The sequence below is a fragment of the Leucoraja erinacea genome, unplaced genomic scaffold (genome assembly GCF_028641065.1).
Source record: "Leucoraja erinacea ecotype New England unplaced genomic scaffold, Leri_hhj_1 Leri_68S, whole genome shotgun sequence".
NCBI classification, from domain to species: domain Eukaryota; kingdom Metazoa; phylum Chordata; class Chondrichthyes; order Rajiformes; family Rajidae; genus Leucoraja; species Leucoraja erinaceus.
Genome location: NW_026576608.1, coordinates 468,410 through 495,000, shown reverse-complemented (window position 1 = coordinate 495,000; position 26,591 = coordinate 468,410). Strand labels below are relative to the sequence as shown.

General features: G+C 48.4%; 1 protein-coding gene across 1 annotated transcript in view; it reads left to right on the top strand.

Annotated features, from left to right (window-relative positions):
- Nucleotides 1-26,591, top strand: part of LOC129694493 (dedicator of cytokinesis protein 2-like) — a 186,251-nt gene that overhangs the window by 60,222 nt on the left and 99,438 nt on the right. The window contains exons 8-10 of the mRNA XM_055631210.1: nt 963-1,066; nt 18,144-18,327; nt 23,268-23,365. Of these exons, the coding sequence (XP_055487185.1) occupies nt 963-1,066; nt 18,144-18,327; nt 23,268-23,365 (386 nt within the window). The remainder of the gene's footprint in view (nt 1-962; nt 1,067-18,143; nt 18,328-23,267; nt 23,366-26,591) is intronic.

Here is a 26,591-nt window from a genome sequence, read left to right as displayed (position 1 = left end):
TGATTGAATGGTTGAGTAGACTTGATGGGCCGAATGGCCTAGTTCAGCTCCTACAACTCATGAATACTTATGAATAATTACGAATAAACCCTACAGAATTTAGTGCGGCACGGTGGTGCAGCGGTAGTGTTGCTGTCTTACAGCAGCAGAGACCAGGGTTTGATTCTGACTGCAGAGACTGTTTGTACCTTCTCCCCGTGACCTGCATTCATTTTGGCCGGGTGCACCGGTTTCCTCCCCCACTCCAAAGACGAACGGGTTTGTAGATTAATTGGCTTGGTATGAATGTAAAATGTCCCTAGTGTGTGTAGGATAGTGTAAAGGGCCTGTCCCACCAGCATGCGACTCCATGCGGCAAGCGCGACCAAAAGGGCCTGTCCCACGAGCATGCGACTCCATGCGGCAAGCGCGACCTAAAGGGCCTGTCCCACCAGCATGCGCCTGCATGGGGTAAGCGCGACCTAACGTGGTCGCTTGAGCCGTACGGCCTCGCGGGGCCGGTCCCACTTTGATCGCTGGAGCCGTATGGAGTTGTGCGGAGCTGGTCCCGACATCGCGCGGGGCTCCGAAAAACTGACCGTGTTCAAAAATTCCACGCGGCAACGGCCTGCCGGCCCGCAGCCACCTCGACGCCGTACGTCACGCGCAAACATCCCGCGGACTTCGCTCGAACTGCATGTCACTCACTTGACCCCCGCTTTTGGTTTGGTCGCGCTTGCCGCGTGCAGGCGCATGCTGGTGGGACCGGCCCTTTAGATCGCGCTTGCCGCGTGCAGGCGCATGCTGGTGGGACAGGCCCTTTAGCGTGCGGGGTGATTGCTGGATAGCAGGGGCTCGGTGGGCCGAAGATCCTGTGTCTCTACACTAAATTCTAAACTAAACTAAACTGTAATCACTCAAATCTGGGCCTTGACCATGTTAACAAACTGAACATGATGATAACATTTGATATTTGTTTACAGCTAAGGACAAGGGAGAGAGAATATTTGCCATGGCTTATGAGAAACTAATGAAACCAGATGGAACAACCCTTAAAGATGGAGAGCACAACCTGATCTTATACAAGGTAAATGTTCTGGCAATATGTGTACACACGCACACGTCAAAATGTGTGGAATAGCAGGCCTGGGTAGAGCGGGTGTGGAGAGGATGTTTCCACTAGTGGGAGAGTCTAGGACCAGTGGTCACAGCCTCTGAATTAAAAGACGTTCCTTCAGGAAGGAGATGAGGAGAAATGTCTTTATTCAGAGGGCGGTGAATCTGTGGAATTCTTTGCCACGAAGACTGTGAAGGTCAAGTCAGTGGGTATTTTTATGGTGGAGATAGATAGATTCTTGATTAGTACGGGTGTCAGGGGTTACGGGGAGAAGGCAGGAGAATGGGGTTTAGGAGGGAGAGATAGATCAGCCATGAGGGAGTGGCAGGGTAGACTTGATGGGCCGAATGGCCTAATTCTGCACCTGTCATTTATGAACTTATAAAACGTGTAGACCTGTGAATACAGAGCAGGCATAGGCCTTTCGGCCCATCCAATCTGATCTGGCGATTAATAAGTTCATGGCCAATCTTCAGTTTAGTTTATTATTATTGTCTTCATGTGGAAACAGGCCCTTCGGCCCAACTCTGCCCACACCGACCAACATGTCCCACCTGCCCATGTTTGGTCCATACCCCATCCAAACCTGCCCTATCCATATCCGTTCAACTGATTCCTAAACATTGGGATAGGCCCAGCCTCAACTACCTCCTCTGGCAGCTCGTGCCATAGAGCCACCACCCTTTGTGTGGAAAAAGTTCCCTCTCAGATTCCTATTAAATCTTTTCCGCTTCACTATAAATCCACGTCCTCTGGTCCTTGATTCCCCTACTCTGGGCTAGACACACCAGTGCATCTTCCTGAGCTGCAGCAAGGTTAATTCCTGGGATGGCCAGACTGAAATGTGCTAAGAGAATGGAGCGGCTGGGCTTGTACACTCTGGTATATAGAAGGATGAGAGGGCATCTTATTGAAACAAAAAAGACTATTTAGGGTTTGGCCAAGCTAGAGGCAGGAAACATGTTCCCGATGTTGGGGGAGTCCAGAACCAGGGGTCACAGTTGACGAATAAGGGGTAAGCCATTTAGAATGGAGATGAGGAAACACTTTTTCACCCAGGGAGTTGTGAGTCTGTGGAATTCTCTGCCTCAGAGGGCGATTGAGGCAGGTTCTCTGGATGCTTTCAAGAGAGAGCTGGATAGGGCTCTTATAGAGTCAGGGGATATGGGGAGAAGGCAGGAACGGGGCACTGATTGGGGATGATCAGCCATGATCACATTGAATGGTGGTGCAGGCTCGAAGGGCCAATTGGCCTACTCCTGCACCTATTGTCCATTGTCTATTGTCTATAATAACTGCAGCATCTACAGTTCCTTCCTATACATTGATTTCAGATTGTTGAGTATCTCCTGGATCGTTCAACTTGCCTGTAAAGTTCCAAACATTTGAGAGAGTATAAAACATTTGAGAGAGTATAAAACATTTTCTTTTGAGCTTGTGAAGTTGATCCATGAAATATTTCATTGCGACGCATCCATGCTGTGAGTAGGCTCGTGAGTTCCTAGTTCTAAGGTACATTAAAACCAGAGTGATTAACAATGCGGATGAAGGCCATCATTCCGAGTTCCTCGTACCCTCCTTGTAAGTGACGAAAGAAGAAGTTAAAAAAAGGTTGATGAGGGCGAAGCCTTAGACGTTGTCTATGTGGACTTCAGTGCCTATATGAAAAGGTTCCGCATGGTAGGCTGCTCAGGAAGGTTTGATCCAGGGAGAGTTAGCCGGCAGGGTGGCACGATGGCACAGCACCAGAGTTGCTGCCTTACATCGCCGGAGATCCGGGTTCGATCCTGACTGCAGGTGCTGTTGGTACGGAGCTTGTTCGTTTTCACTGTGACCTCGTGGGTTTTCTCTGGGTGCTCTGGTTCCCTCCCACACTCCAAAGACGTGCAGGTTTGTAGGTTGATTGGCTTCTGTAAATTGTCCCCAGTGTGCAGGATAGTGCTCGTTTACAGGTGACCGCTGGTCAGTGTGGACTTGGTGGGCCGAAGGGTCTCTGTCTACGCTGCATCTCCAAAAGTCTCAAGTCTAAAGACTGGGCAAAAGGCCTGTTTCACTTGGGCAACCTAATCCGCAAGACCTGGCAAGTTTTCCCTCGACTCATACTCGCAGCATGGTCGACACGAGGTTGTAGGAGGTCTTTGTAACTCTCCATCATGCTCAAGAGTGGTCTCCTCGTACTCGAGGCCTCAGTTAGGTCGCAGCTTTTTTTTCAATATGTTAAAAAATGCCCGCAAGTAAAAAAAGGTCGCCATGGAAAAAATCGATACTTTTTTATTGGTAGGTTTAGTCGTAGTAGGTCGTAGTAGGTCGGCATGTTAGTCGTAGGTAATCGAGGGTAGTCGAAGATAATCGAGGGTAGTTGTAGATACTCTTCATCATAGTCGAAGCGAGGTCGAAGGAGATCGAAGGAGGTCGCCTTCACTCTCCACTGTTCAGTGTCCAATTTTGCCGGCTAGTCGAAGCTAGTCGTAGCTGGTCTTCAACAAAGTCGAAGGAGGTCGGAGGAGGTCTTCTACATAGTCGAAGGAGGTCTTCAACATGTCATTTTTCTAAACTCTTCTAAACTCGCCAATTGGGTCGCCCAAGTGGGACAGGCTCTTAAAGAATCAGCTTTATGGAAGGAAGCAGAGGGTAATGTGGACGGCTGTTTTGCGGACGGAGGCCTGTGACTAGTGGTGTGCCTCAGGGTTCAGTGCTGGGGGGAAACTACTCTTCAAGATCTCTACCTGGTCGGAGAGGCGGTTTTCCTCCAGGCTGCACCGTCGACCCGTCCTCGCGGCCTACCAGCGGGTCTGGAGCGGCGTTTCCTGTCGGGACCGACCAGAACCTCGGCTTCGGCGGCTGGCCAGCGCTCGGACGCTATTGGGGAGCGGAGCGTGCGATGCCTTGCCCGGGTCGCCGCGCTGGAACTCCGGTGAGTTGAAGACCGCTGATAAAAAACATCGTGGAGCTGCGGGTCTGTGGAGCGGCAGCGGCGCTGACTTTAACATCGGGTGCCTGGGATCTCTCGCCGAGATCGCCAGTGGTGGAGCTCCATCCAGCGCGGGCTGTCGGCTTCGGAAGCCGCGGTCTCCGGTAAGGATGCGGCCATTCCAGGGTTCCCAGGCCGCTGTGAGGATTCTCCCGACGCCGGAGCACCATCACCCGGCGAGAACGGCCTGGAACATCGGGCCTCCGTAAAGGCGACTGCGGAGGCCTCAATAGGCCCGACTATGGGTGGACATGGGGATGGGGACTGGACACTGTGCCTTCCCTCATAATGGAAACCATTGTGGGGGGATGTTTTTATGTTAAATTTCTTTATTATTGTTATGTCTGTATTCTTTTTTTGATGTGCTGCATTGGCAAGAAGCATTTCACTACACCTATGTGTATGTGAGTAATAAGGAACCTTTGAACTTGGAACCTTTGAATGAGAATGAGATTAGGAAGTTTGCGGAGGACAAGAAAGTGGGTGGCATTGTAGGGAGCGAGGACGGTTGTCAAAAATTGCAGCAGGTTCTTGATCATTTGGTAGCTAGCCTGAGGAAAGGTTAATGGAGTTCAACATGAATAAGTGCAAGGTGCAAGGTGGTGCATTTTTGGAAGTCAAATCAGAGCAGGACCTTCATAGTGAACAGTCGGGCTCTGGGGAGTGTTGTAGAGCAGAGGGATATAGGACTGCAGGTACACAGTTCCTTAAAAGTGGCGTTACAGGTAGCTCGATAGCGTGGTCAATTTCCTTATTTTAAAATAAATGATTCTTTGTCGCTGCTTCTGTCACCCGAGGGGACAATCTTTTTCCGATTCACTTTATCAAAGCCCTTCACGGTTTAAAAAAAGCTCTATTACATTTCCTTTCACCTCTCTCCTACACATGAAATAGCCTCACAATCTGATTCCCCCCTTTTCCTAGTGATTGTTCCCTCCACGGCAGCATCCAGATGAATAACCTACACCTCCAACCCTCTGCAAGATGCAATGTTTCTTCCCATGTTGGATAAGTCAAACGAGAACACAGGGGTTGTACAAGCAGCCAAAATGGCATTTAGTACAAATGTATCATTCATTCTTGTCTCACCCCTCAAGGTTCCTTTTTTTTATCTACGCTCACAAGTCCGTACTTGCGGGCTGTGGGCCTGCGTTCTGTAACACAATTCTCCCATGGCCCACGAGTGTTGATTAGGTTCCAACATGAAGTGCCAGGGGGCACATCGTCACTGTGTGTCACGTTGTCACTGTATATCATGTTGCCACTTGCGGGCGGAGCACCAAGGCAAATTCCTTGTATGTGAATACTTGGCCAATAAACATATTCATTCATTCATTCATTCATTCACACCGGCCTGTTTCCCAACCTCCGACACAGCAGCCTATTAATTGGTGCTGCATTGACATAGGAGGCACTCCACACACGGAAGGTGGGGAGCTCAACCCTGTGAAATTCTCTGCCTCAGAGGGCGGTGGAGACCGATTCTCTGGATACTTTCAAGAGCTGGATAGGGCTCGTAAAGATAGCAGTCGGGGGATATGGGGAGAAGGCAGGAACGGGGTACTGATTGGGGATGATCAGCCATGAACACATTGGATAGCGGTGCTGGCTCGAAGGGCCGAATGGCCTACTCCTGCACCTATTGTCTATTTATTTGAGTTTACATTGAACATAGAACAGAGTCATACAGGATGGAAACAAGCCCTTCAACCCCCAACTTGCCCACACCAGCCAACATGTCCCAGCTACATTAGTTTACAGATACAGCGCTAAACCAGGCCCTTCGGCCCACCAAGTCCGCGCCGACCAGCGACCCCTGCACACTAACACTATCCTACACACACTAGAGACAATTTGCAATTACACCAAGCCAATTAACCTACAAACCTGCATGTCTTTGGGGTGTGGGAGGAAACCGAAGATCCCGGAGAAAACCCTCGCAGGTCACGGGGAGAACGTACAAACTCCGTACAAACAAGCACATGTATACAATTTTGGTCACCCTGTTCTAGGAAAGATGTTGTCGAGATGTTGTCAAACAATGTTCTCTGCTGAAGCGTTTAAGAAAGAACTGCAGATGCTGGAAAAATCGAAGGTAGACAAAAGACTCAGATTAGACTCAGAATGGAGAAACTCACACCGCATGAGGCAGCATCTATGGAGTGAAAGAATAGGTGACGTTTCTGGTCGAGACCCTTCTTCAGATGTTTTTTAAGTTCTATGCTGATAAACTTTGTTTTACTTCATGTTGTCAAGCTGGACAGGGTGCAGAGAAGATTTACGAGGATGTTGCCAGGACTCGAGAACCTGAGCTACAGGGAGAGGCTGAGTAGGCTAGGACTCATTGGGAGCAGGAGGATGAGGGGTGATCTTATAGAGGTGTATAAAATCATGAGAGGAATAGGTGGGGTAGATGCACAGAATTTCTTGCCCAGAGTAGGGAGATTCACGAAGCACAGAACATGGGTTTAAGATGAGGGGAGAAAGATTTATTATGAGCCTGAGGGGCAACTACTTTTACACAAAGGATGGTGGGTGTATCGAACGAATTGCCAGAGCTAGTTGAGGCAGTGACTATCCCAATGTTTAAGAAACATTTTGACAGATACTGTACATGGATAGGACAGGGCCAAGCATGGGCAGGTGGGACCAATGTAGATGGGGCATGTTGGTCGGCTTGGGCAAGGTGGGCTGAAGGGCTGTATGACTCCATGACTCTATAACTCTGAGAAGCTTTTGGACACATCCCTATGTTTATGGGCTATGGTGAATCGATCTTATTGTAGTTTATGGGAGATTAATTCACGTAGATGACTTGCATGCTTGTCAAATGGACTCAATCAATGCATTGCAAAAATAATTGATTGACTGCAGGAGTAATGCACTACCGGGGAGCTCAGGTCAAGAAAGGCGCTATATAAATGCAAATCTAATTTTGTTCCAAATGATTGTGACCCGGTGTTCACAGCATGTTTGTCATTCAGCGAGGCGTATGGTGATTGTGTGCAGCTGAAGTTGTCCCAGCAGTGTTTAGTATAATTTAGAGATACACCGTGGAAACAGGCCCTTCAGTCTACCGGGTCATCTACAAAGTTTAATGCCGATAAATGTGAGGTTATCCACTTTGGTAGCAAAAACAGGAAGGAAGGTTACTATCTAAATGGCGTCAAATTGGGAAAAGGGGAAGTACAACGGGATCCGGGGGTCCTTGTACATCAGTCTATGAAAGTAAGCATGCAGGTACAGCAGGCAGTGAAGAAAGTGAATGGCATGTTGGTCTTTATAAATAGAGGAATCGAATATTTGAGCAAAGAGGTCCTTCTGCAGTTGTACAGACCTCTAGTGAGACCACACCTGGAGTATTGTGTGCAGTTTTGGTCTCCTAATTTCAGGAAGGACATTCTTGCTATTGAGGAAGTGCAGCGTAGGTTTACAAGGTTAATTCCCAGGATGGCGGGACTGTCCTGCTGAGAGAATGGAGCAGCTGGGCTTGTACACTCTGGAGTTTAGAAGGATGAGAGGGTCTCACATTGAAACATATAAGATTGTTAAGGGCTTAGACACGCTAGAAGCAGGAAACACGTTCCCAATGTTGGGGGAGTCCAGAACAAGGGGCCACAGTTTAAGTAAGAATAAGGAGTAAGCCATTTGGAACGGAGACGAGGAAACACTTTTTCTCACAGAGGGTGGTGAGTCTGTGGAATTCTCTGCCTCAGAGGGCGGTGGAGGCAGGTTCTCTGGATGCTTTCAAGAGAGAGCTAGAACAGGCTCTTAAAAAATATGGGGAGAAGGCAGGAACGGGGTACTGATTGGGGATGATCAGCCATGATCACATTGAATGGCGGTGCTGGCTCGAAGGGCCGAATGACCTACTGCTGCACCTTTTGTCTATTGTCTATTGACCAGCGATCCCCGTACATTAACACTATCCTACACGCACAATAGGGACAAATGTTTTACATTTATTCCAAGCCAATTAACCTACTAACCTGTACGTCTTTGGAGTGTGGGAGGAAAGCGAAGATCTCGGAAAAAACCTGCCTGGGTTTTCTCCAGGTTTTCCGGTTTCCTCCCACATTCCAAAGACGTGCGGGTTTAGAAACATAGAAACATAGACAATAGGTGCAGGAGGAGGCCATTTGGCCCTTCGAGCCAGCACGGCCATTCATTGTGACCATGGCTGATCGTCCCCTATCAATAACCCGTGCCTGCCTTCTCCCCATATCCCTTGACTCCACTAGCCCCTAGAGCTCTATCTAACTCTCTCTTCAATCCATCCAGTGATTTGTCCTCCACTGCCCTCTGTGGCAGGGAATTCCATAAATTCACAACTCTCTGGGTGAATTCACAACTCTCTTGGTTTGTGGGTTCTCCAGCCTGAGGAAGGGTCTCGACCCGTAACGTCACGTGTTCTTTCTCTCCAGAGATCCCGCCTGACCTGTTTAGTTTCTCCAGCATTTTGTGCCTATCTTCAGGTTAGCAGGTAATTGGCTTCTGTAAATTGTAAATTGTCCCTAAGTCCTGTCCAAAATATTAGTGGAGGTCTTTTATGTGGTGGGTGGGGGTGGGGAAGGGAGAAACTTTAATTCTTAGTCCCCTACCTAGTGGAGAGGCAGCATCCCTCCAAGCTGCTGCTTCGCCCCGTCCTCGCGGCCTACCATCGAGAATGGAGCGGCGTTTCCTGTCGGGACCGGCCGGGACTACAGCTTCGGCGGCGGCGCAGCGCTGGGATACCATCACGGAGCGGAGCCACTGAGCGGGCGATGCCTTGCCGGGTCGCCATGCGGTAAGCTCCGGAGCGCTGTGGCCGTCGATCCCAACATCGCGGAGCTGTGGCTGCGGGCATCCGGCCGCGGGCGGCGCTGGATTTGGAGCGCCGCGGAGCCTGGGATCGAGTTCGCCGGGGTCGGAGCTCCAACTGGCGCGGTCTGAAGTCTATGAGTGCCCCGGTCTCCAGGGAGGAGGCAGTCGCTCCAGACTTTCCAAGCCGCTTGAGGAATTGTTTCACCCAACGCCAGTGTTCCACCTTCACAGCAAGAGGGCCCTGAAAATCATCGGACTGGCTGCACGGCCACAAATGGGCCCCGACCTCGGGTGTTTCAGAGGAAGAGGACTTAACTTTCTGTTGCCTTTCCGCACAGTGGAAATCTTTGATTCTGTTGTGGGGGGACGTTTGTGTTGAACTCTATGATGTGTTGTGTCCATTTTCTTTCTTTATTTATTTTTAACCTTTTTCTATGGTTTGTATGTAAACTTATTATTTAATTTATGTAAAGCACTTTGGTGTCAATGCAAGTTGACTTAAAATGTGCTATATAAATAAACCTTACTTATTACTTACTTACTAGTGTGTAGTGTAGTGCTAGTACATGGGGTGATCACTTGTCAGTGAGCCGCTGGGCCTGTTTTCATGCTGTATATCTCAAGTCTACACTACAAATATACATGTGATATCCCTCAGTTTTTACTGGTCGTAAAAAAGAACAGTGTGCTTTTGGAATAATTTTATTGTAATATTTAATCCAATTAACATTTAAAAAAGCAATAAAGAATGGAACAACGATTTACTAGTTAGAGAGCCTCACATAATGATTGTATATTGCACAATTGTGTATTAACTGTAATTCATGTCTGTTTAGATTTAATGTGATGCAAATCAGAATTAATGGGTGGGTAGGTGTAGAATTGTAGGGGGGGAGGGGGTGGAGGTGGGGCGTGGGTGTGTTATAGGTTTCTGCGTCTATAACACCTACCCCACCTCCCCACAGCAGATTAATTCCATCTAATGGTTTGCCTAATTGTCAAATTAAGAATAAGGGGGGGGAGGCCATTTAGAACGGAGATGAGGATACATCAACGATTTGGATGAAGGGATTCAAAGTAACGTTAGCAAATTTGCAGATGGCACAAAGCTGGGTGGCAGTGTGAACTGTGAGGAGGATGCTATGAGAATGCAGGGTGACTTGGACAGGTTGGGGGAGTGGGCAGATGCATGGCAAATAAAGTTTAATGCGGATAAATGTGAGGTTATCCACTTTGGTATAAAAAATAGGTAGGCAGATTACTATCTAAATGGTGTCAAGTTGGGAAAAGGGAAAGTACAACGGGATCTGGGGGTCTTTGTACATCAGTCTATGAAAGTAAGCATGCAGGTACAGCAGGCAGTGAAGAAAGCAAATGGCATGTTGGCCTTTATAACAAGAGGAGTTGAGTATAGGAGCAAAGAGGTCCTTCTGCAGTTTTACAGAGCCCCAGTGAGACCACACCTGGAGTATTGTGTGCAATTTTTGTCCCCAAATTTGAGGAAGGACATTCTTGCTATTGAGGGAGTGCAGCGTAGGTTTACAAGGTTAATTCCCGGGATGGCGGGGCTGTCATATGCTGAGAGAATGGAGCAGCTGGGCTTGTACACGCTGGAGTTTAGAAGGATGAGAGGGGATCTAATTGAAACATACAAGACTGTTAAGGGTTTGGACACACTAGAGGCAGGAAACATGTTCCCGATGTTGGGGGAGTCCAGAACCAGGGGCCACAGTTTAAGAATAAGGAGTAAGTCATTTAGAATGGAGACGAGGAAACTTTTCTCACAGAGAGTGGGGAGTCTGTGGAATTCTCTGCCTCAGAGGGTGGTGGAGGCCGGTTCTCTGGATACATTCAAGAGAGAGCTAGATAGGGCTCTTAAAAATAGCGGAGTCAGGGGATATGGGGAGAAGGCAGGAACGGGGTACTGATTGGGGATGATCAGCCATGATCACATTGAATGGCGGTGCTGGGCTGAATGGCCTACTCCTCCACCTATTGTCTATTGATAGACACAAAATTCTGGAGCAACTCGGTGGGACAGGCAACATCTCTGCAGATCAATCAATCAGATTTATTCATCACATACACAATAAAGTGCAGTGAAATGAATTTGTCAGCAGCGGTACAATCAAAAAAGAACACACAATACACAATAAAAATGTAACACAAACATTCACCACAGCATTCTTCACTGTGGTGGAAGGCACAAGGTACAGTCAGTCCTCCTCCATTGTTCCCCCGTGGTCGGGACCACAAGCCTCCGAAGTCGCCACTGCGGGGGCCAGAAGTACTGGCCCTCTTGTCTGGAAGGAAAGCCCCGAATGGGTGCTTCCCTACCAGAGCCCGCGGCTTCAGGATGTTGAAGGAACAGGTGACGTTTCGGGTCGAGACCCTTCTTCAGATTTTTCTCGACATTGAAACGTCACCCATCCCTTCTTTCCAGAGATGCTGCCTGTCATAGAAACATAGAAAATAGGTGCAGGAGGAGGCCATTCGGCCCTTCGATCCAGCACCGCCATTCATTGTGATCATGGCTGATCATCCCCTATCAATAACCCGTGCCTGCCTTCTCCCCATATCCCTTGACTCCACTAGCCCATAGAGCTCTATCTAACTCTCTCTTAAATCCATCCAGTGGCTTGGCCTCCACTGCCCTCTGTGGCAGGGAATTCCATAAATACACAATCTGGGTGAAAAAGTTTTTTCTCACCTCAGTCTTAAATGACCTCCCCTAAGTGTTTCCTTGTCTCCGTTCTAAATGGCTTGCCCCTTATTCTTAAATTGTGGCCCTGGTTCTGGACTCCCCCAACACAAGGAACATGTTTCCTGCCTCTAGCGTGTCCAAACCCTAAGACTGTGGCCCCTGGTTCTGGACTCGCCCAACATTGGGAACTTTTTTCCTGCATCTAGCTTGCCCAGTCCTTTTTATAATGTTTCTATAAGAACCCCCCCCCTCATCCTTCTAAACTCCAGTGAATACAATCCAAGCCTGTCCCGCCGAGTTACTCTGGCGTTTTTGTGTCTGTCTTTGGTTGAAAACCAGCATCTGCAGTTCCTTCCTCCACATCTGGTCAAATTGATGACGGCTGGCCATTAACAATCGATGGCACACCTTCTCCACTCAGGCAGGACCAATTATACCGTTGCTGACCCGAGCGGTGCCTACAATCAATCTTTCCTTCACCCCTGGAGCCAGGGAAGGTGCGGAAGGGACCAGTTGAACCATTAAGCCCGACCAGGGAAGACTGATTGCTCCCACTTGACGTCCAATTAGGCGACGATATGCTGGGCTCCGGAGGGAAGTTGCTCTGTGCGGCTACTGTGAGTGCCCAATTAGAGAGGTTGTGTTGCTCAACTCCCCGGAGAGCGGCTCTCTCTGCACGGGACCATGAGAGCTGGCTTCCTCTCCGTGCAGTGAAGGAACAGTATTAACCACACTCACAATGCAACGGGGTCTTTGTTAATGAAGGAGAAAAGTAGATTTCTTCAGAGTGCAGACTTCTGACATACAGCGTGGAAACGAGCCCTCCCTGCCGACCTGCGATCATCACCTACACTAACACTATCCTACACACTAGGGACAATTTACAGTTGTTTAACAAAGCCAAATAACTCACAAATCGCAGGGACACTGGCCTTTTATACTACCGATAAAACTGAGGGTTATCATGTATTTATTAAGACTTCAGAGATCTTCTTTGTTTGGAGTTCACATCCTAAAGTTGTTGGACAACTTGTTCTATTTGATCTTCCGTTTGTGCCCGTCGAGTTGATTGCATTAGTCGAAACAGGGCGGACCAGGTGAAGGTTGCAATCTTCCACCCTACTCTAGAGATCTAGTGTGGAAACAGGCCCTTCGGCCCACTGACCAGTGATCACCCCATACCCTCCCACCTAACCCCATTCTCCTGCCTTTACCACATAACCTCTGACACCCGTACTAATGGGGTTCCCAACTGTCCCGTATTAGCCGGGACATCCCATATATTGGGCTCAATTGGTTTGTCCCATAGGGAACCGCCCTTGTCCCGTATTTGACTGCTACTAGAACGGAGACGAGGAAACACTTTTTCACAGAGTGGTGAGTCTGTGGAATTCTCTGCCTCAGAGGGCGGTGGAGGCCGGATCTCTGGATACTTTCAAGAGAGAGCTTGATAATGCTCTTAAAGATAGCGGAGTCAGGGGATATGGGGAGAAGGCAGGAACGGGGTACTGATTGGGGATGATCAGCCATGATCATATTGGATGGCGGTGCTGGCTCGAAGGGCCAAATAGCCTACTCCTGCACTATTGTCTATTGTCTATTGTCTACTACTCGGGTCGAGGGGACTGTCGGGTCAGAGCGCTGCGTCCAGCCCCGCATCACCCGTCCCGACGTAGTGCAGCCCATAGAATGTAGCAGCAGCAGCAGCAGCAGCGCCTCGCCCGTGGCCCCGTCGGTCGGTCGGCAGCCCGGCCAGCTGTCCGATCTTCAGACCCCTCAGCTTGCCGCCGACACCACCACCACCTCTACTTCTCATGGCCCGATCATCGGTTCACGAGTTCAGATTCAGATTCAATTTTAATTGTCATTGTCAGTGTACAGTACAGAGACAACGAAATGCATTTAGCATCTCCTTTGAAGAGCGACATAGCAAACGATTTTGAATAAAAAAAATAAATAATAAGTGTCCGGGGGTGGGGGTGATTGGCAGTCACGGAGGTACGTTGTTTAGTAGAGTGACAGCAGCCGGAAAGAAGCTGTTCCTCGACCTGCTGGTTCGGCAACGGAGAGACCTGTAGCGCCTCCCGGATGGTAGGAGGGTAAACAGTCCATGGTTGGGGTGAGAGCAGTCCTTGGCGATGCTGAGCGCCCTCCGCAGACAGCGCTTGCTTTGGACAGACTCAATGGAGGGGAGCGTGGAACCGGTGATGCGTTGGGCAATTTTCACCACCCTCTGCAATGCCTTCCGGTCGGAGACAGAGCAGTTGCCATACCATACTGTGATGCAGTTGGTAAGGATGCTCTCGATGGTGCAGCGGTAGAAGTTCACCAGGATCTGAGGAGACAGATGGACCTTCTTCAGTCTTCTCAGGAAGAAGAGACGCTGATGAGCCTTCTTGATCAGAGTAGAGGTATTGTGGGTCCAAGAGAGGTCATCGGAGATGTTGACTCCCAGGAACCTGAAGCTAGAAACACGTTCCACCTCCGTCCCGTTAATGTGGATGGGGGTGTGCGTGCCGCCTCTGGACTTCCTGAAGTCTACAATGAGCTCCTTGGTCTTCTTGGAGTTAAGGGCCAGGTTGTTGTCAGCGCACCATGCTGCTAAGTGCTGGACCTCCTCCCTGTAGGCCAGCTCATCGTTGTTGCTGATGAGGCCAATCACCGTTGTATCATCTGCATACTTGATGATGGTGTTAGTACCATGTACAGGTGTGCAGTCATAGGTGAAGAGGGAGTAGAGGAGGGGGCTCAGCACACAGCCCTGAGGAACGCCGGTGTTCAGGGTGAGGGTTGAGGAGGTGTGCTTGTCTAACCTCACAGACTGGGGTCTGTTGGTTAGAAAGTCCAGTATCCAGTTGCAGAGGGAGGGGTCGATGCCCAGGATACCGAGTTTGGTGATCAGTTTTGATGGAATAATGGTGTTGAATGCTGAGCTGTAATCGATGAACAGCATTCTTACATAAGTGTCTCTGTTGTCAAGGTGGGAGAGGGCGGAGTGAAGTGCCGTTGAGATGGCATCCTCCGTACTCCTGTTCTTGCGGTAGGCAAACTGATAGGGATCCAGTGTGGGGGGTAGGCAGCTTTTGAGGTGTGCCAGGACCAGCCTCTCGAAGCACTTGGTGATGATGGGGGTAAGTGCAACTGGGCGGAAGTCGTTGAGGCTTGCCGCAGTGGAGTGTTTTGGCACTGGCACGATGGAGGTGGCTTTAAGGCAAGTGGGGACAACTGCTTGGGCAAGTGACAGGTTGAAGATGTCAGTCCAGACGTCTGTCAGCTGCGCAGCACAGGCCCTGAGCACGCGCCCGGGGATGCCATCAGGGCCAGCAGCCTTACGTGCATTAGTCCTACTCAGTGCCACGTACACGTCGTAGGGGGTGAGTGTGAGGGGTTGATGATCGGCAGGTAGCACAGCCTTGATGGCTGTCTCTAGATTGTCCCTGTCGAAGCGGCCATAGAAGTGATTCAGCTCCTCAAGGAAGGAGGCGTCGCTGGATGTGGGGGTGATGTTGGAGGGTCTGTAGTCCGTGATGGCCTGGATGCCTTGCCACATGCGTCGGGGGTCGGAGTTGTTGTTGAAGTTGGATGGGGTGGCGGACTTGGCGTGCGGCAGAACACGAACCCCAGCTGGCGGGCCAGCTGAGGGGCTTTGGCCCGGGAAGCCGGACTCTGTGAGAGACGTTGTGCGGCCCGGGCCAAAACTCAACTGTGGGCTTTGTGTGCAGTCCAGCACCCGGGCCAACTCATCATTCACCCAGCCACGGCCCAGTCGGTCAACGAATTGGTTGGTGCCCGGTCACTTTCCGTGCCTGCTTGGATCACCGAAAAAAATCAACATTTAAAATTCCCAGCACAGTTTCTACTGAATGTGTATCGCTTTTATCGCTGCCCTCTCCCCTCCCTGATGGACATCTACACCTCCCGCTGCCTTAGCAGGGCAAAGAAGATCATCAAAGACAGCTCCCATCCTGCGTTTGGACTGTTCGACCTGCTGCCCTCTGGAAGGCGCTATAGGTGCATCAAATCCAGGACAAACAGACTCAGGAATAGTTGCTTTCCGAGAATTATAACTACTATAAATTCAAATTCACACATGCACTGACTACACGGCCCAACACGGACTTCCATCTGTATATATGTATATATGTATGTAGCGCCACAGAATTTGTGCACCTATTCACCCCCCCCCCCCATCTCCCTTCTGTTTTTTGTTTTTTCTGTTTCTTGTTTTTTGTGCTAAATTGTATGTATGCACTGAGTACGAGCAGCTTTCAGTTTCACTGTACATGTATAGTGACAATAAATGGCATATCTATATATCTATCTTTTATACCATTGAAAAGTCGAAATATCGTAAGTCGAAGCATAATAGGTCGTGGAGCCTCTGTAGTCTGTAATCACCAGAGGGCACGCTTACAGACAGATCCTAGATCCTACAGCGTGCGTGCGTGCGTGTTGCATGTGCTGTAGATGCCACGCACGAGTGATTCACCCATCATCCAATCACAGGCTCCCTTATCGCGCATCAGTTGTACGCTATATTTTGCCAATTCCTGACAAAACAAACAGTTTCAGTAAAGTCTGGTGTTATTCGGATTGGCGTGTGTAACCATGGATAAACCTGCACAAAACAAGACTGTGCAGCTATAACAAGCAATGGGTGACTCGACGAAGGCTGTCTGTATTTTGTGCCATCGGTAATTTGTCCCTTATTTTGACCTTTTGTCCCTTATTTGGGAGTGAGAAAGTTGGCAACCCTGCGTACTAATCAAAGATCTATCTATCCTCAAACTCAACAGCGATAAGACAGAATTCCTCCTCACAGGCTCCAAATCCACACTCAACAAAATCAATAACCCCACTCTCACCATCGACGGCACCACTGTCTCCCCATCTCCCCAGGCCCGCAACCTTGGCGTGATCTTTGATTCCACCCTCTCCCTTGAGCCTCACATCCGCCATGTCATTAAAACCTCCTTCTTTCACCTCCGCTACATCGCCAAACTCAGACCCTCTCTCACGCCCCCCGCTGCTGAAAGACTCATCCATGCCTTCATCTCCTCCCGACTGGACTACTGCAACTCACTTCTCCTTGGCATCAGCTCCACCTACATCAACCGACTCCAACTGGTCCAGAACGCAGCCGCCCGACTCATCACCCACACCAAATCCTGGCATCACATCACTCCAGTCCTCAAACAACTTCACTGGCTTCCCATCTCCCACCGGATCACCTACAAAATCCTGGTCCTCACCTACAAAGCCCTCCACCATCTGGCCCCCCCCATATCTCACTGACCTCCTCTCCCCCTACCAACCCTCATGGTCCCTCAGATCCACACCAGCCGGTCTCCGCTCCATCCACAAGTCCAACCTCCGCAGTTTTGGGGACAGAGCCTTCTCCAGGGCAGCTCCCAGGCTCTGGAACTCCCTCCCCCAACTGATCCGCAATTCTGTGTCCCTCACCATCTTCCAGTCCCGCCTCAAGACCCATCTCTTCACCTCTGCCTATCCTTAGCCCCACGTGCCGTCCCTTTTCATCTGTGCATGAATTGCCTCATATTGTGTTTTGTATTGAATTCTGTATTTACTTTGTGTACTAGTCATGTCTCTACTATTTATTTCATTCCCCTTACATGTTTTTCCTCTACCTGCTACATTTTTGTAAGGTGTCCTTGAGACTCTTGAAAGGTGCCCATAAATAAAATTTATTATTATTATTATTATTATTATTATTATTATTATTATTATTATTATTATTATTATCTATCTCCGCCTTAAAAATATCCACTGACTTGGCCTCCACAGCCTTCTGTGGCAAAGAATTCCACAGATTCACCACCCTCTGACGAAAGAAATTCCTCCTCATCTACTTTCTAAAGCAGGGGTGGGCAACCTTATTCTGCATAGGGGCCGGGACGCATGTCTGTGAGCGGATGGTGGGCCACATCTATCACATGTTCACATATATCCAGCCCCTTTGAGGACACCACCCGGAGCACTGGCCCCTGGTTACGGGCGCTCACCAACATGGCGTACCTACGGACCGCTGCATTGGCTCGGTCCTGAAGGCGCTGGCTCAAATGCTCGCACTCACTCGTCCCCGGTTTATTGACAACCCCGATCCCCACAGTGAAGCCCAGACACAGAAGGTGCGCGGCCGTGCTGGCGGCTTTGCGCAGGATGCGGTACAGCCTGAGCTCGATGGCGTTTGGCGCTCGTCGCAGCTCGCTGCTCGGCACTGCTCACCGGTCCGCCATTGTGGCCGCCAGCGCAGGTCTCCTTGTGTCCTTGCGTCACCGCGCCTGTGCGCCGCGGCCTCGGGCCCGGGAGGTGACGGACGTTTGTGGACCGGATGAGTTCGGGTTACGGGCCACATTCGGCCCGGGGGCCGTAGGCTGCCGACCCCTGGTTCAAAAAACATCCTCGAAGTCTGAGACTATGACCTCTGGTCCTTGACTCTGCCACTAGTGGAAAGATCCTCTCCACGTCCAATTAATATATGACACACAATCTGAGTGCGGAACGCTGTGTATCAGTTTATTTGCTAACCATACACTTTCCAACCACAGGGTGACAGTAGGAAGCTTGAAGATGCCTCCATCTACCTGAATAATCTGTCCAACAAGTCGATGAGCGACCAGAAGGCGAGCCAGGCTTCCTCGTTCCGAAGCACCGGCGGAGGTCACCACATATGTTCGCGGGACAGCCTTCAGATTTCCACCCTTGTCTGCTCCACCAAACTCACACAGAACGGTAAGGTCCCTGTCTCCCCACATCAGCGAACTCTCCCCCATCAGGCAAGAGTTGTTTACCTGCGGAACGCAAACAGAAATCAGAAGAAGAAGAAGGGGCTCGACCCAAAACTTCACCCATTCCTTTCCTCCAGAGTTGCTGCCTGACCCGCTGAGTTACTCCAGCACTTTGTGCGTCTATCTCTGGTGTAAACCAGCATCTGCACTTCCTTCCTACACATTTTAGAGAGGGAAGTGTGAAAACGCACACCTCCAGATTCAGGGACTGTTTCTTTCCAGCTGTTATCAGGCAATTGAATTATCCCACCACAACCAGAGAGCAGTGCTGAACTAATCATGTCTGACGAATCTTATAGAAATTTTTGAGGATGTAACTAGTGGCGTGGATAGGGGAGAACCAGTGGATGTGGTGTATCTGGACTTCCAGAAGGCTTTCGACGAGGTCCCACATAAGAGATTAGTATACAAAGTTAAAGCACACGGCATTGGGGGTTCAGTATTGATGTGGATAGAGAACTGACTGGCAAACAGGAAGCAAAGAGTAGGAGTAAACGGGTCCTTTTCACAATGGCAGGCAGTGACTAGTGGGGTAACGCAAGGCTCAGTGCTGGGACCCCAGCTATTTACAATATATATTAATGATCTGGATGAGGGAATTGAAGCAATATCTCCAGGTTTGCGGATGACACTAAGCTGGGGGGCAGTGTTAGCTGTGAGGAGGATGCTAGGAGACTGCAAGGTGACTTGGATAGGCTGGGTGAGTGGGCAAATGTTTGGCAGATGCAGTATAATGTAGATAAATGTGAGGTTATCCATTTTGGTGGCAAAAACAGGAAAACAGACTATTATCTAAATGGTGGCCGATTAGGAAAAGGGGAGATGCAGCGAGACCTGGGTGTCATGGTACACCAGTCATTGAAAGTAGGCATGCAGGTGCAGCAGGCAGTGAAGAAAGCGAATGGTATGTTAGTTTTCATAGCACAAGGATTTGAGTATAGGAGCAGGGAGTTTCTACTGCAGTTGTACAGGGTCTTGGTGAGACCACACCTGGAGTATTGCGTACAGTTTTGGTCTCCAAATCTGAGGAAGGACATTATTGCCATAGAGGGAGTGCAGAGAAGGTTCACCAGACTGATTCCTGGGATGTCAGGACTGTCTTATGAAGAAAGACTGGATAGACTTGGTTTATACTCTCTAGAATTTAGGAGATTGAGAGGGGATCTTATAGAAACTTACAAAATTCTTAAGGGGTTGGACAGGCTAGATGCAGGAAGATTGTTCCCGATGTTGGGGAAGTCCAGGACAAGGGGTCACAGCTTAAGGATAAGGGGGAAATCCTTTAAAACCGAGATGAGAAGAACTTTTTTCACACAGAGAGTGGTGAATCTGTGACACTCTCTGCCACAGAGGGTAGTTGAGGCCAGTTCATTGGCTATATTTAGGTAGTAGATGTGGCCCTTGTGGCTAAGGGGATCAGAGGGTATGGAGAGAAGGCAGGTACGGGATACTGAGTTGGATGATCAGCCATGATCATATTGAATGGCGGTGCTGGCTCGAAAGGGCCGAATGGCCTACTCCTGCACCTAATTTCTATGTTTCTATGTTTCTAATATCTACCTATTAGTGACCCTCAGTCTATCCTTGACTGGACTTTACTGGCTTTATCTTGTACTAAATGTTATTCACATTATGCCCTTCATCAAGTATCTGTACACTGTAAATGGCTCGATTGTCATCATAAGGTCATATGGTCATGAGTATAGGAGCAGTATTAGGCCATTCAGCCCATCAAGTCCACTCCACCATTCAATCATGGCTGATCTATCTCTCCATTCTAACCCCATTCTCCTGCCTACTCCCCATAACCTCTGACACCCGTACTAATGAAGCATCTATCTATCTCTGCCTTAAATATATCCACTGACTTGGCCTCCACAGCCTTCTGTAGCAAGAAATTCCACAGATTCACCACCCTCAGACAAAAGAAATTAGACCTCATCTTCCTAAAAGAACGTCCTTTAATTCTGAGACTGTGACCTCTAGTCCGAGACTCTTCCACTAGTGGAAACATCCTCTCCACATTCACTTGATCCAGGCCTCCCTACCTCCCTGCAGCTTAACTTCACTCCATTCTTTAGTATGTTGAACCAAGTTCTCATTAAATAGGAATGGCTATAGGAATCCCAATCACATTGACAACCTTTACAGACTGCAGGATATGGAACCTCTTAAATGCCACTGTTGTATTTGCCTTCACCACCACCCCTGGCAGCGAGTTCCAGGCACTCACCACCATCTGTGTAAAAAAAAACCTGACCCGCACATCTCATTAAGTCGTAGCGTGATACAGTGTGGAAACAGGCCCTTCAGCCCAACTTGCCCATCCCGGCCTGCAATGTCCCAGCTTCACTAGTCCCACCTGCCTGCGTCTGGTCCATATCCCTCCAAACCTATCCTATCCATGTACCTGTCCACCATGTTTCCTAAACGTTGCTATAATCCCTGCCTCAACCACCTCCTTTGAACTTCCCTGCCCCTCTCACCATCAATTTCTGCCCACTATGCTCCCTGAAAAGGTGATGGGCGCAGATTTAATTGTGAATAAGAAAAAAAAAAAAATCCAAATGAGAAGAAAAGAAAAAAAAACAATGCAAAGAGAAAAGAGCCAAGGAATAACATATAAGATTGTTAAGGGCTTGGACACGCTAGAGGTAGGAAACATGTTCCTGATGTTGGGGGAGTCCAGAACCAGGGGCCACCGTTTAAGAATAAGGAGTAAGCCATTTAGAACGGAGACGAGGAAACACGTTTTCTCACAGAGAGTGGTGAGTCTGTGGAATTCTCTGCCTCACAGGGCGATGGAGGCAGGTTCTCTGGATGCTTTCAAGAGAGAGCTAGATAGGGCTCTTAAAGATTAGCGGAGTCAGGGGATATGGGGAGAAGGCAGGAACGGGGTACTGATTGGGGATGATCAGCCATGATCACATTGAATGGCGGTGCTAGCTCGAAGGGCCGAATGGCCTACTCCTGCACCTCCACTGCCCTCTGAGGTAGAGAATTCCACAGACTCACAACTCTGTGTGAAATAGTGTTTCCTTGTCTCCGTTCTAAATGGCTTGCTCCTTATTCTGAAACGGTGGCCCCTGGTTCTGGACTCCCTCAACACCGGGAACATGTTTCCTGCCTCTCGCATGGTCAAACACTTAACAATCTTATCTGTTTCAATGAGATCCCCTCTCATCCTTCTCAACTCCAGAGTGTACAAGCCCAGCTGCTCTATTCTCTCAGCTGGTCTTGTGTCGTATAGTGTACAGGATGATCGGCGGTCAGTGTGGACTAGGTGGGCCGAAGGGCCTGTTCCCATGCCCTATCTCTAAACTGAACTGAACTAAAGGGAGTCAGCACAGGCTCAATGGGCTGAGCGGCCTGCTGCGTCTGTCTGTACTGTAATAATTTGCCTGGCCCAAGAAATTCATAAACTCGCCCACCCAAGAACACGTGGAAAAAAGCAATAATCTCGTTAATCTAAATTGCTCTATTTTATATCTTGTAGTTAAAAATCTGTTGTTTTAATATGGTCATATAAATTTCATTAGCACAAATAGAATGTTATGGAGGAGAAACAATGACAGAATTAATCTAACCAAACGAATTGAAGAGATGGTGGGAATATCTCCAGTGCAGTGGCGTTTACATTTCATAAAGAAACACTGCCTCAGCTATAAAGTGCTTTGGGATATCATGGGTTTGTGTAAAAAAAAACACTCTATGTAAACAGCAATCTTTCTTCCTTTTACCTCTGCACTGGCAGGGGGATTGGAATTCACTGCTGGGGGGTTGAGCATTAACCATTATCTAACCTGAACATTACTAGCTCTGGGGAAGAATGTAACAGGCCATTAAAATAATGCAGTCGCCAAGAAATTCAAAAAGGGATTTGCAATAAATTGCTTCGCATGGATGGGTGAGAAGGGGAACATTTTCCACACACAGGGAGTGTTAAGGCAAAATAGTATTGATCCATCAATATTGAGGGGAATCGAGAACTAGATGGTGGGACTAGACAGAGAGAGAGAGAGAGAGCTAGATAGGGCTCTTAAAAAATAGCGGTGTCAGGGGGATATGGGAGAAGGCAGGAACGGGGTACTGATTGGGGATGATCAGCCATGATCATATTGAATGACGGTGCTGGCTCGAAGGGCCGAATGGCCTACTCCTGCACCTATTGTCTATTGTCTATTGACTATATCCCACCACTGGTCGCATCTTGCCATCTCCACCCCTAAGGGTCAGGAACATTACCTATCCATGTTCTCCACAGTTGCTGCCTGACCCTCTGAGTTACTCCAGCACTTTGTGTCTTTTTTCTGTAAACCAGCATCTGCAGTTCTTTGTGGCTTCCCGTACTGCACACTTATCCTTGTTCATGGATAGGACAGATGTAGAGGGATATAAACCAGAAGGCAGGCAGGCGGGACTAATGTAGATGGGATACGTTGGGCGGCGTGGGCATATTGGCTTAAAGATAGACACAAAAAGCCGGAGCAACTCAGTGGGACAGGCAGCATCTCTGGAGAGAAGGAATGGGGTGACGTTTCGGGTCGAAACCCTTCTTCAGACCCTGTTTGCACACTGTATGACTCTATGACACAGGAGCAGAATTAGGCCATTCAGCCCATCGAGTCTACTCCGCCATTCAATCATGGCTGATCTATCTCTGCCTCCTAATCCCATTCTCCTGCCTTCTCCCCGTAACCCTTGATGCCCATTCTCACCAATCGCCCTTACACATTGCGGGCCGAAGGGCCTCTTCCTATACTGTACCACTTCATGTTCCATGTTCTATGTTAACCCACAGTTGAGAACAATAGAATACTTTGTCCGCGGCTTGCAAAGTAGGTTATAATCTCTGTTTTGTTTTAATCTGTCTCCCGCCTGCAGTGGACCTCCTGGGCTTGCTAAAATGGCGCTCCAACATCAGGGCTCTGAACGAGAACCTGAAGAAGCTGATGAAGGTGGATGGAGGTGAAGTCGTCAAGGTAGGTTACAAGCCATTCGACCAAATGATTCATTTCAGAAGGAAACTGCAGATGCTAGTTCACACTGACACTGGAGTAACACACTGGGACAGGCACTTGCGCATCTATACTTTTATTTTGACAAAACACATTTACAATTCCACTACTGTACCTAACCACCGTGGGTTCAATCCTCGTATAGAAACGTAGAAAATAGGTGCAGGAGTAGGCCATTCGGGCCTTCGAGCCTGCACCGCCATTCAATATGATCATGGCTGATCATCCAACTCAGTATCCTGTACCTGCCTTATCCCCATACCCTCTGATCCCTTGAGCCACAAGGGCCACATCTAACTCCGTCTTAAATATAGCCAATGAACTGGCCTCAACTACCTTCTGTGGCAGGGAGTTCCACAGATTCACCACTCTTTGTGTGAATTTTTTTTTCTCATCTCGGTCCTAAAAGACTTCCCCCTGATCCTTAAACTGTGACCTCTTGTTCTGGACTTCCCCAACATCAGGAACAATCTTCCTGCATCTAGCCTGTCCAACCTCTTAAGAATTTTGTAAATTTCTATAAGATCCCCCCTCAATCTTATAAATTCTAGCGAGTACAAGCCGAGTCTATCCAGTCTTTCTTCATATGAAAGTCCTGCCATCCCAGGAATCAGTCTGGTGAACCTTCTCTGTACTGCCTCTATGGCAAGAGTTACTTTCCTCAGATTAGGAGACCAAAACTGTACGCAATACTCCAGGTGTGGTCTCACCAAGACCCTGTACAACTGCAGTAGAACCTTCCTGCTCCTATACTCAAATCCTGATCTGCCTGATCGAGGCCTCCTAGCCTTGTCCAAGCAGAGACACTCCAGAAGGTCACGCAGTCGCAAGCGTTCTCCCAGAAGATCGACTCAGGACCTCGTAGGAGCGGCCATTTATAGGTCCCTGAACCTTGAGGGGCCGAACCGCAGGGTGGTCTCTATACAGTCCAATAACAGATATCAATTAACACAGTACATGATAGACATTTCCCTGACCCAATAATACAGTGACTAATACAATGTTTTCAAACGGTGCTTCCCAAAGGAAACAAACATCGCAACATGTGCCTTGATATGCAAGAAAACCAGACAAGGCTCAATACTTAATCCAATCAACATCTAGCAAAGTAAAGCTTTGCAACATTATATACAATGAGTATGTCTGGTTTGCATTCATCCAATCCATTCCATGCAATTTGCACCTAATTGTCGGGGTCTGCAGATGTTTCCATTCTATACCTGCAGTTCTTTTCTAGGCTCGAGACAAACAGGCTGGTCCTATTTCTGCAGAAGGCACATTTAAATTGACCAAATGGCCTAGCAGCCCAGAAGCCTTTACTCAATTTTAGTGTCCTGGCCTCTCCAATTTGGCCAAAATTAACACAGGCATCATCTCTGGAGAGAAGGAACGGTTGATGTTTAAGGTCGAGACCCTTCTTCCGTCATAGACAATAGACAATAGGTGCAGGTGTAGGTCATTTGGCCCTTCGAGCCAGCACCGCTGTTCAATGTGATCATGGCTGATCATCCCCAATCAGTACCCCGTTCCTGCCTTCTCCCCATATCCCCTGACTCTGCCATTCTTAAGAGCCCTATCTAGCTCTCTCTTGAAAGTATCTAGAGAACCGGCCTCCACCGCCCTCTGAGGCAGAGAATTCCAAAGACTCACCACTTTCTGTGTGCAAAGTGTTTCCTCATCTCCTTTCTAAATGGCTTACCCCTTATTCTTAAACTGTGGCCCCTGGTTCTGGACTCCCCCAACATCGGAAACATTTTTCCTGCCTCTACCGTGTCCAAACCCTTAATAATCGTAAATGTTTCAATAAGGATCCCTCTTATCCTAAATTCCAGAGTATACTAGCTTAGCCGTTCCATTCTCCCAACATATGACAGTCCCGCCATCCCGGGAATTAACCTTGTAAACCTACTCTGCACTCCCTCAATAGCAAGAATGTCCTTCCTCAAGTCTGGAGACCAAAACTGCACACAATACTCCAGGTGTGGGCTCACTAGGGCTCTGTACAACTGCAGAAAGACCACTTTGGTCCTATACTCAACTCCTCTTGTTACTTTCTCCAGAAATGCTTAGTTTAGTTTAGTTTGGTTTATTCTCACGTCTACTGAGGTACAGTGAAAAGCCTTTGGGCGTGCTAACCGATCGGTGGAAAGACAAGTCATGATTACAGTCAAGCCGTCCATAGTGTGCAGATATATAATAATAATAATAATAATAATAATTTTATTTATAGAGCACTTTAAAAACAAACATAGCTGCAACAAAGTGCTGTACATCACTAATCATTGACAAAAAAAAGTTAATACACACCAAAAATAACAATCAAAAGAAATAGTAGGAAAAGACATGTAAAATAAAGAAACATCAAAAACACCACAAACAGAAGCAAAGCCTCAGGCATGGTCAAAAGCCACGGAGTACAAATGTGTTTTAACACTGGATTTGAAGATGGACAGAGAGGGGGCCTGTCTGATGTGCAACGGCAGGGTGTTCCAGAGTGCCGGAGCAGCAACAGAGAAGGCTCTATCCCCTCTGAGCCTCCGACTAGACCTCGGTAACTCCAGGAGCAGCTGCCCAGCTTTACACGATAAAGGGAATAACGTTTAGTGCAACATAATGTCCAGTAAAGTCTGATTAAATATAGTTCCAGATGTTGATAGGATGGTTCAGTTGCCTGATAACAGGTGGGAAGAACCTGTCCCTAAATCTGGAGGTGTGCGTTTTCAGGAGAGAAGAGGAAGGATACTCATGATGTCCTTCTAACTTTTTTTTTTTTTTTTTAATTTCAAAATAGTCTTTGTTCAATTAATAAATATATACAATTCCTGAACCATGCGAACAAAAAATTGATCCGACATTTTCGGAGACTATACAAATGTTTCCAGTACAGTTTTTTTACATTTGTCAAATTTCACCAAACTGCCCCCCACCCGTGCCACTCTGTGGCCCCTGTCCAAGTAATAAATATATACAATGTGTGCACGGTTCGAAAATTCCATCCGACATTTTTGTAGGCTATCGAGATTGTTCAATACAGTTTATGTCTTTTCAATTCCACAAAAATGTCCCCCACCCGTACCACTCATGTGGCCCATGGCGTGGGATACCTTCCCTTAATTTAATTTGAGGGGCGTCTCCACCATACCGTGCCCCCCATGTCCAGCAGCGGAAGGACCCTAGACTGTGGCCCTCC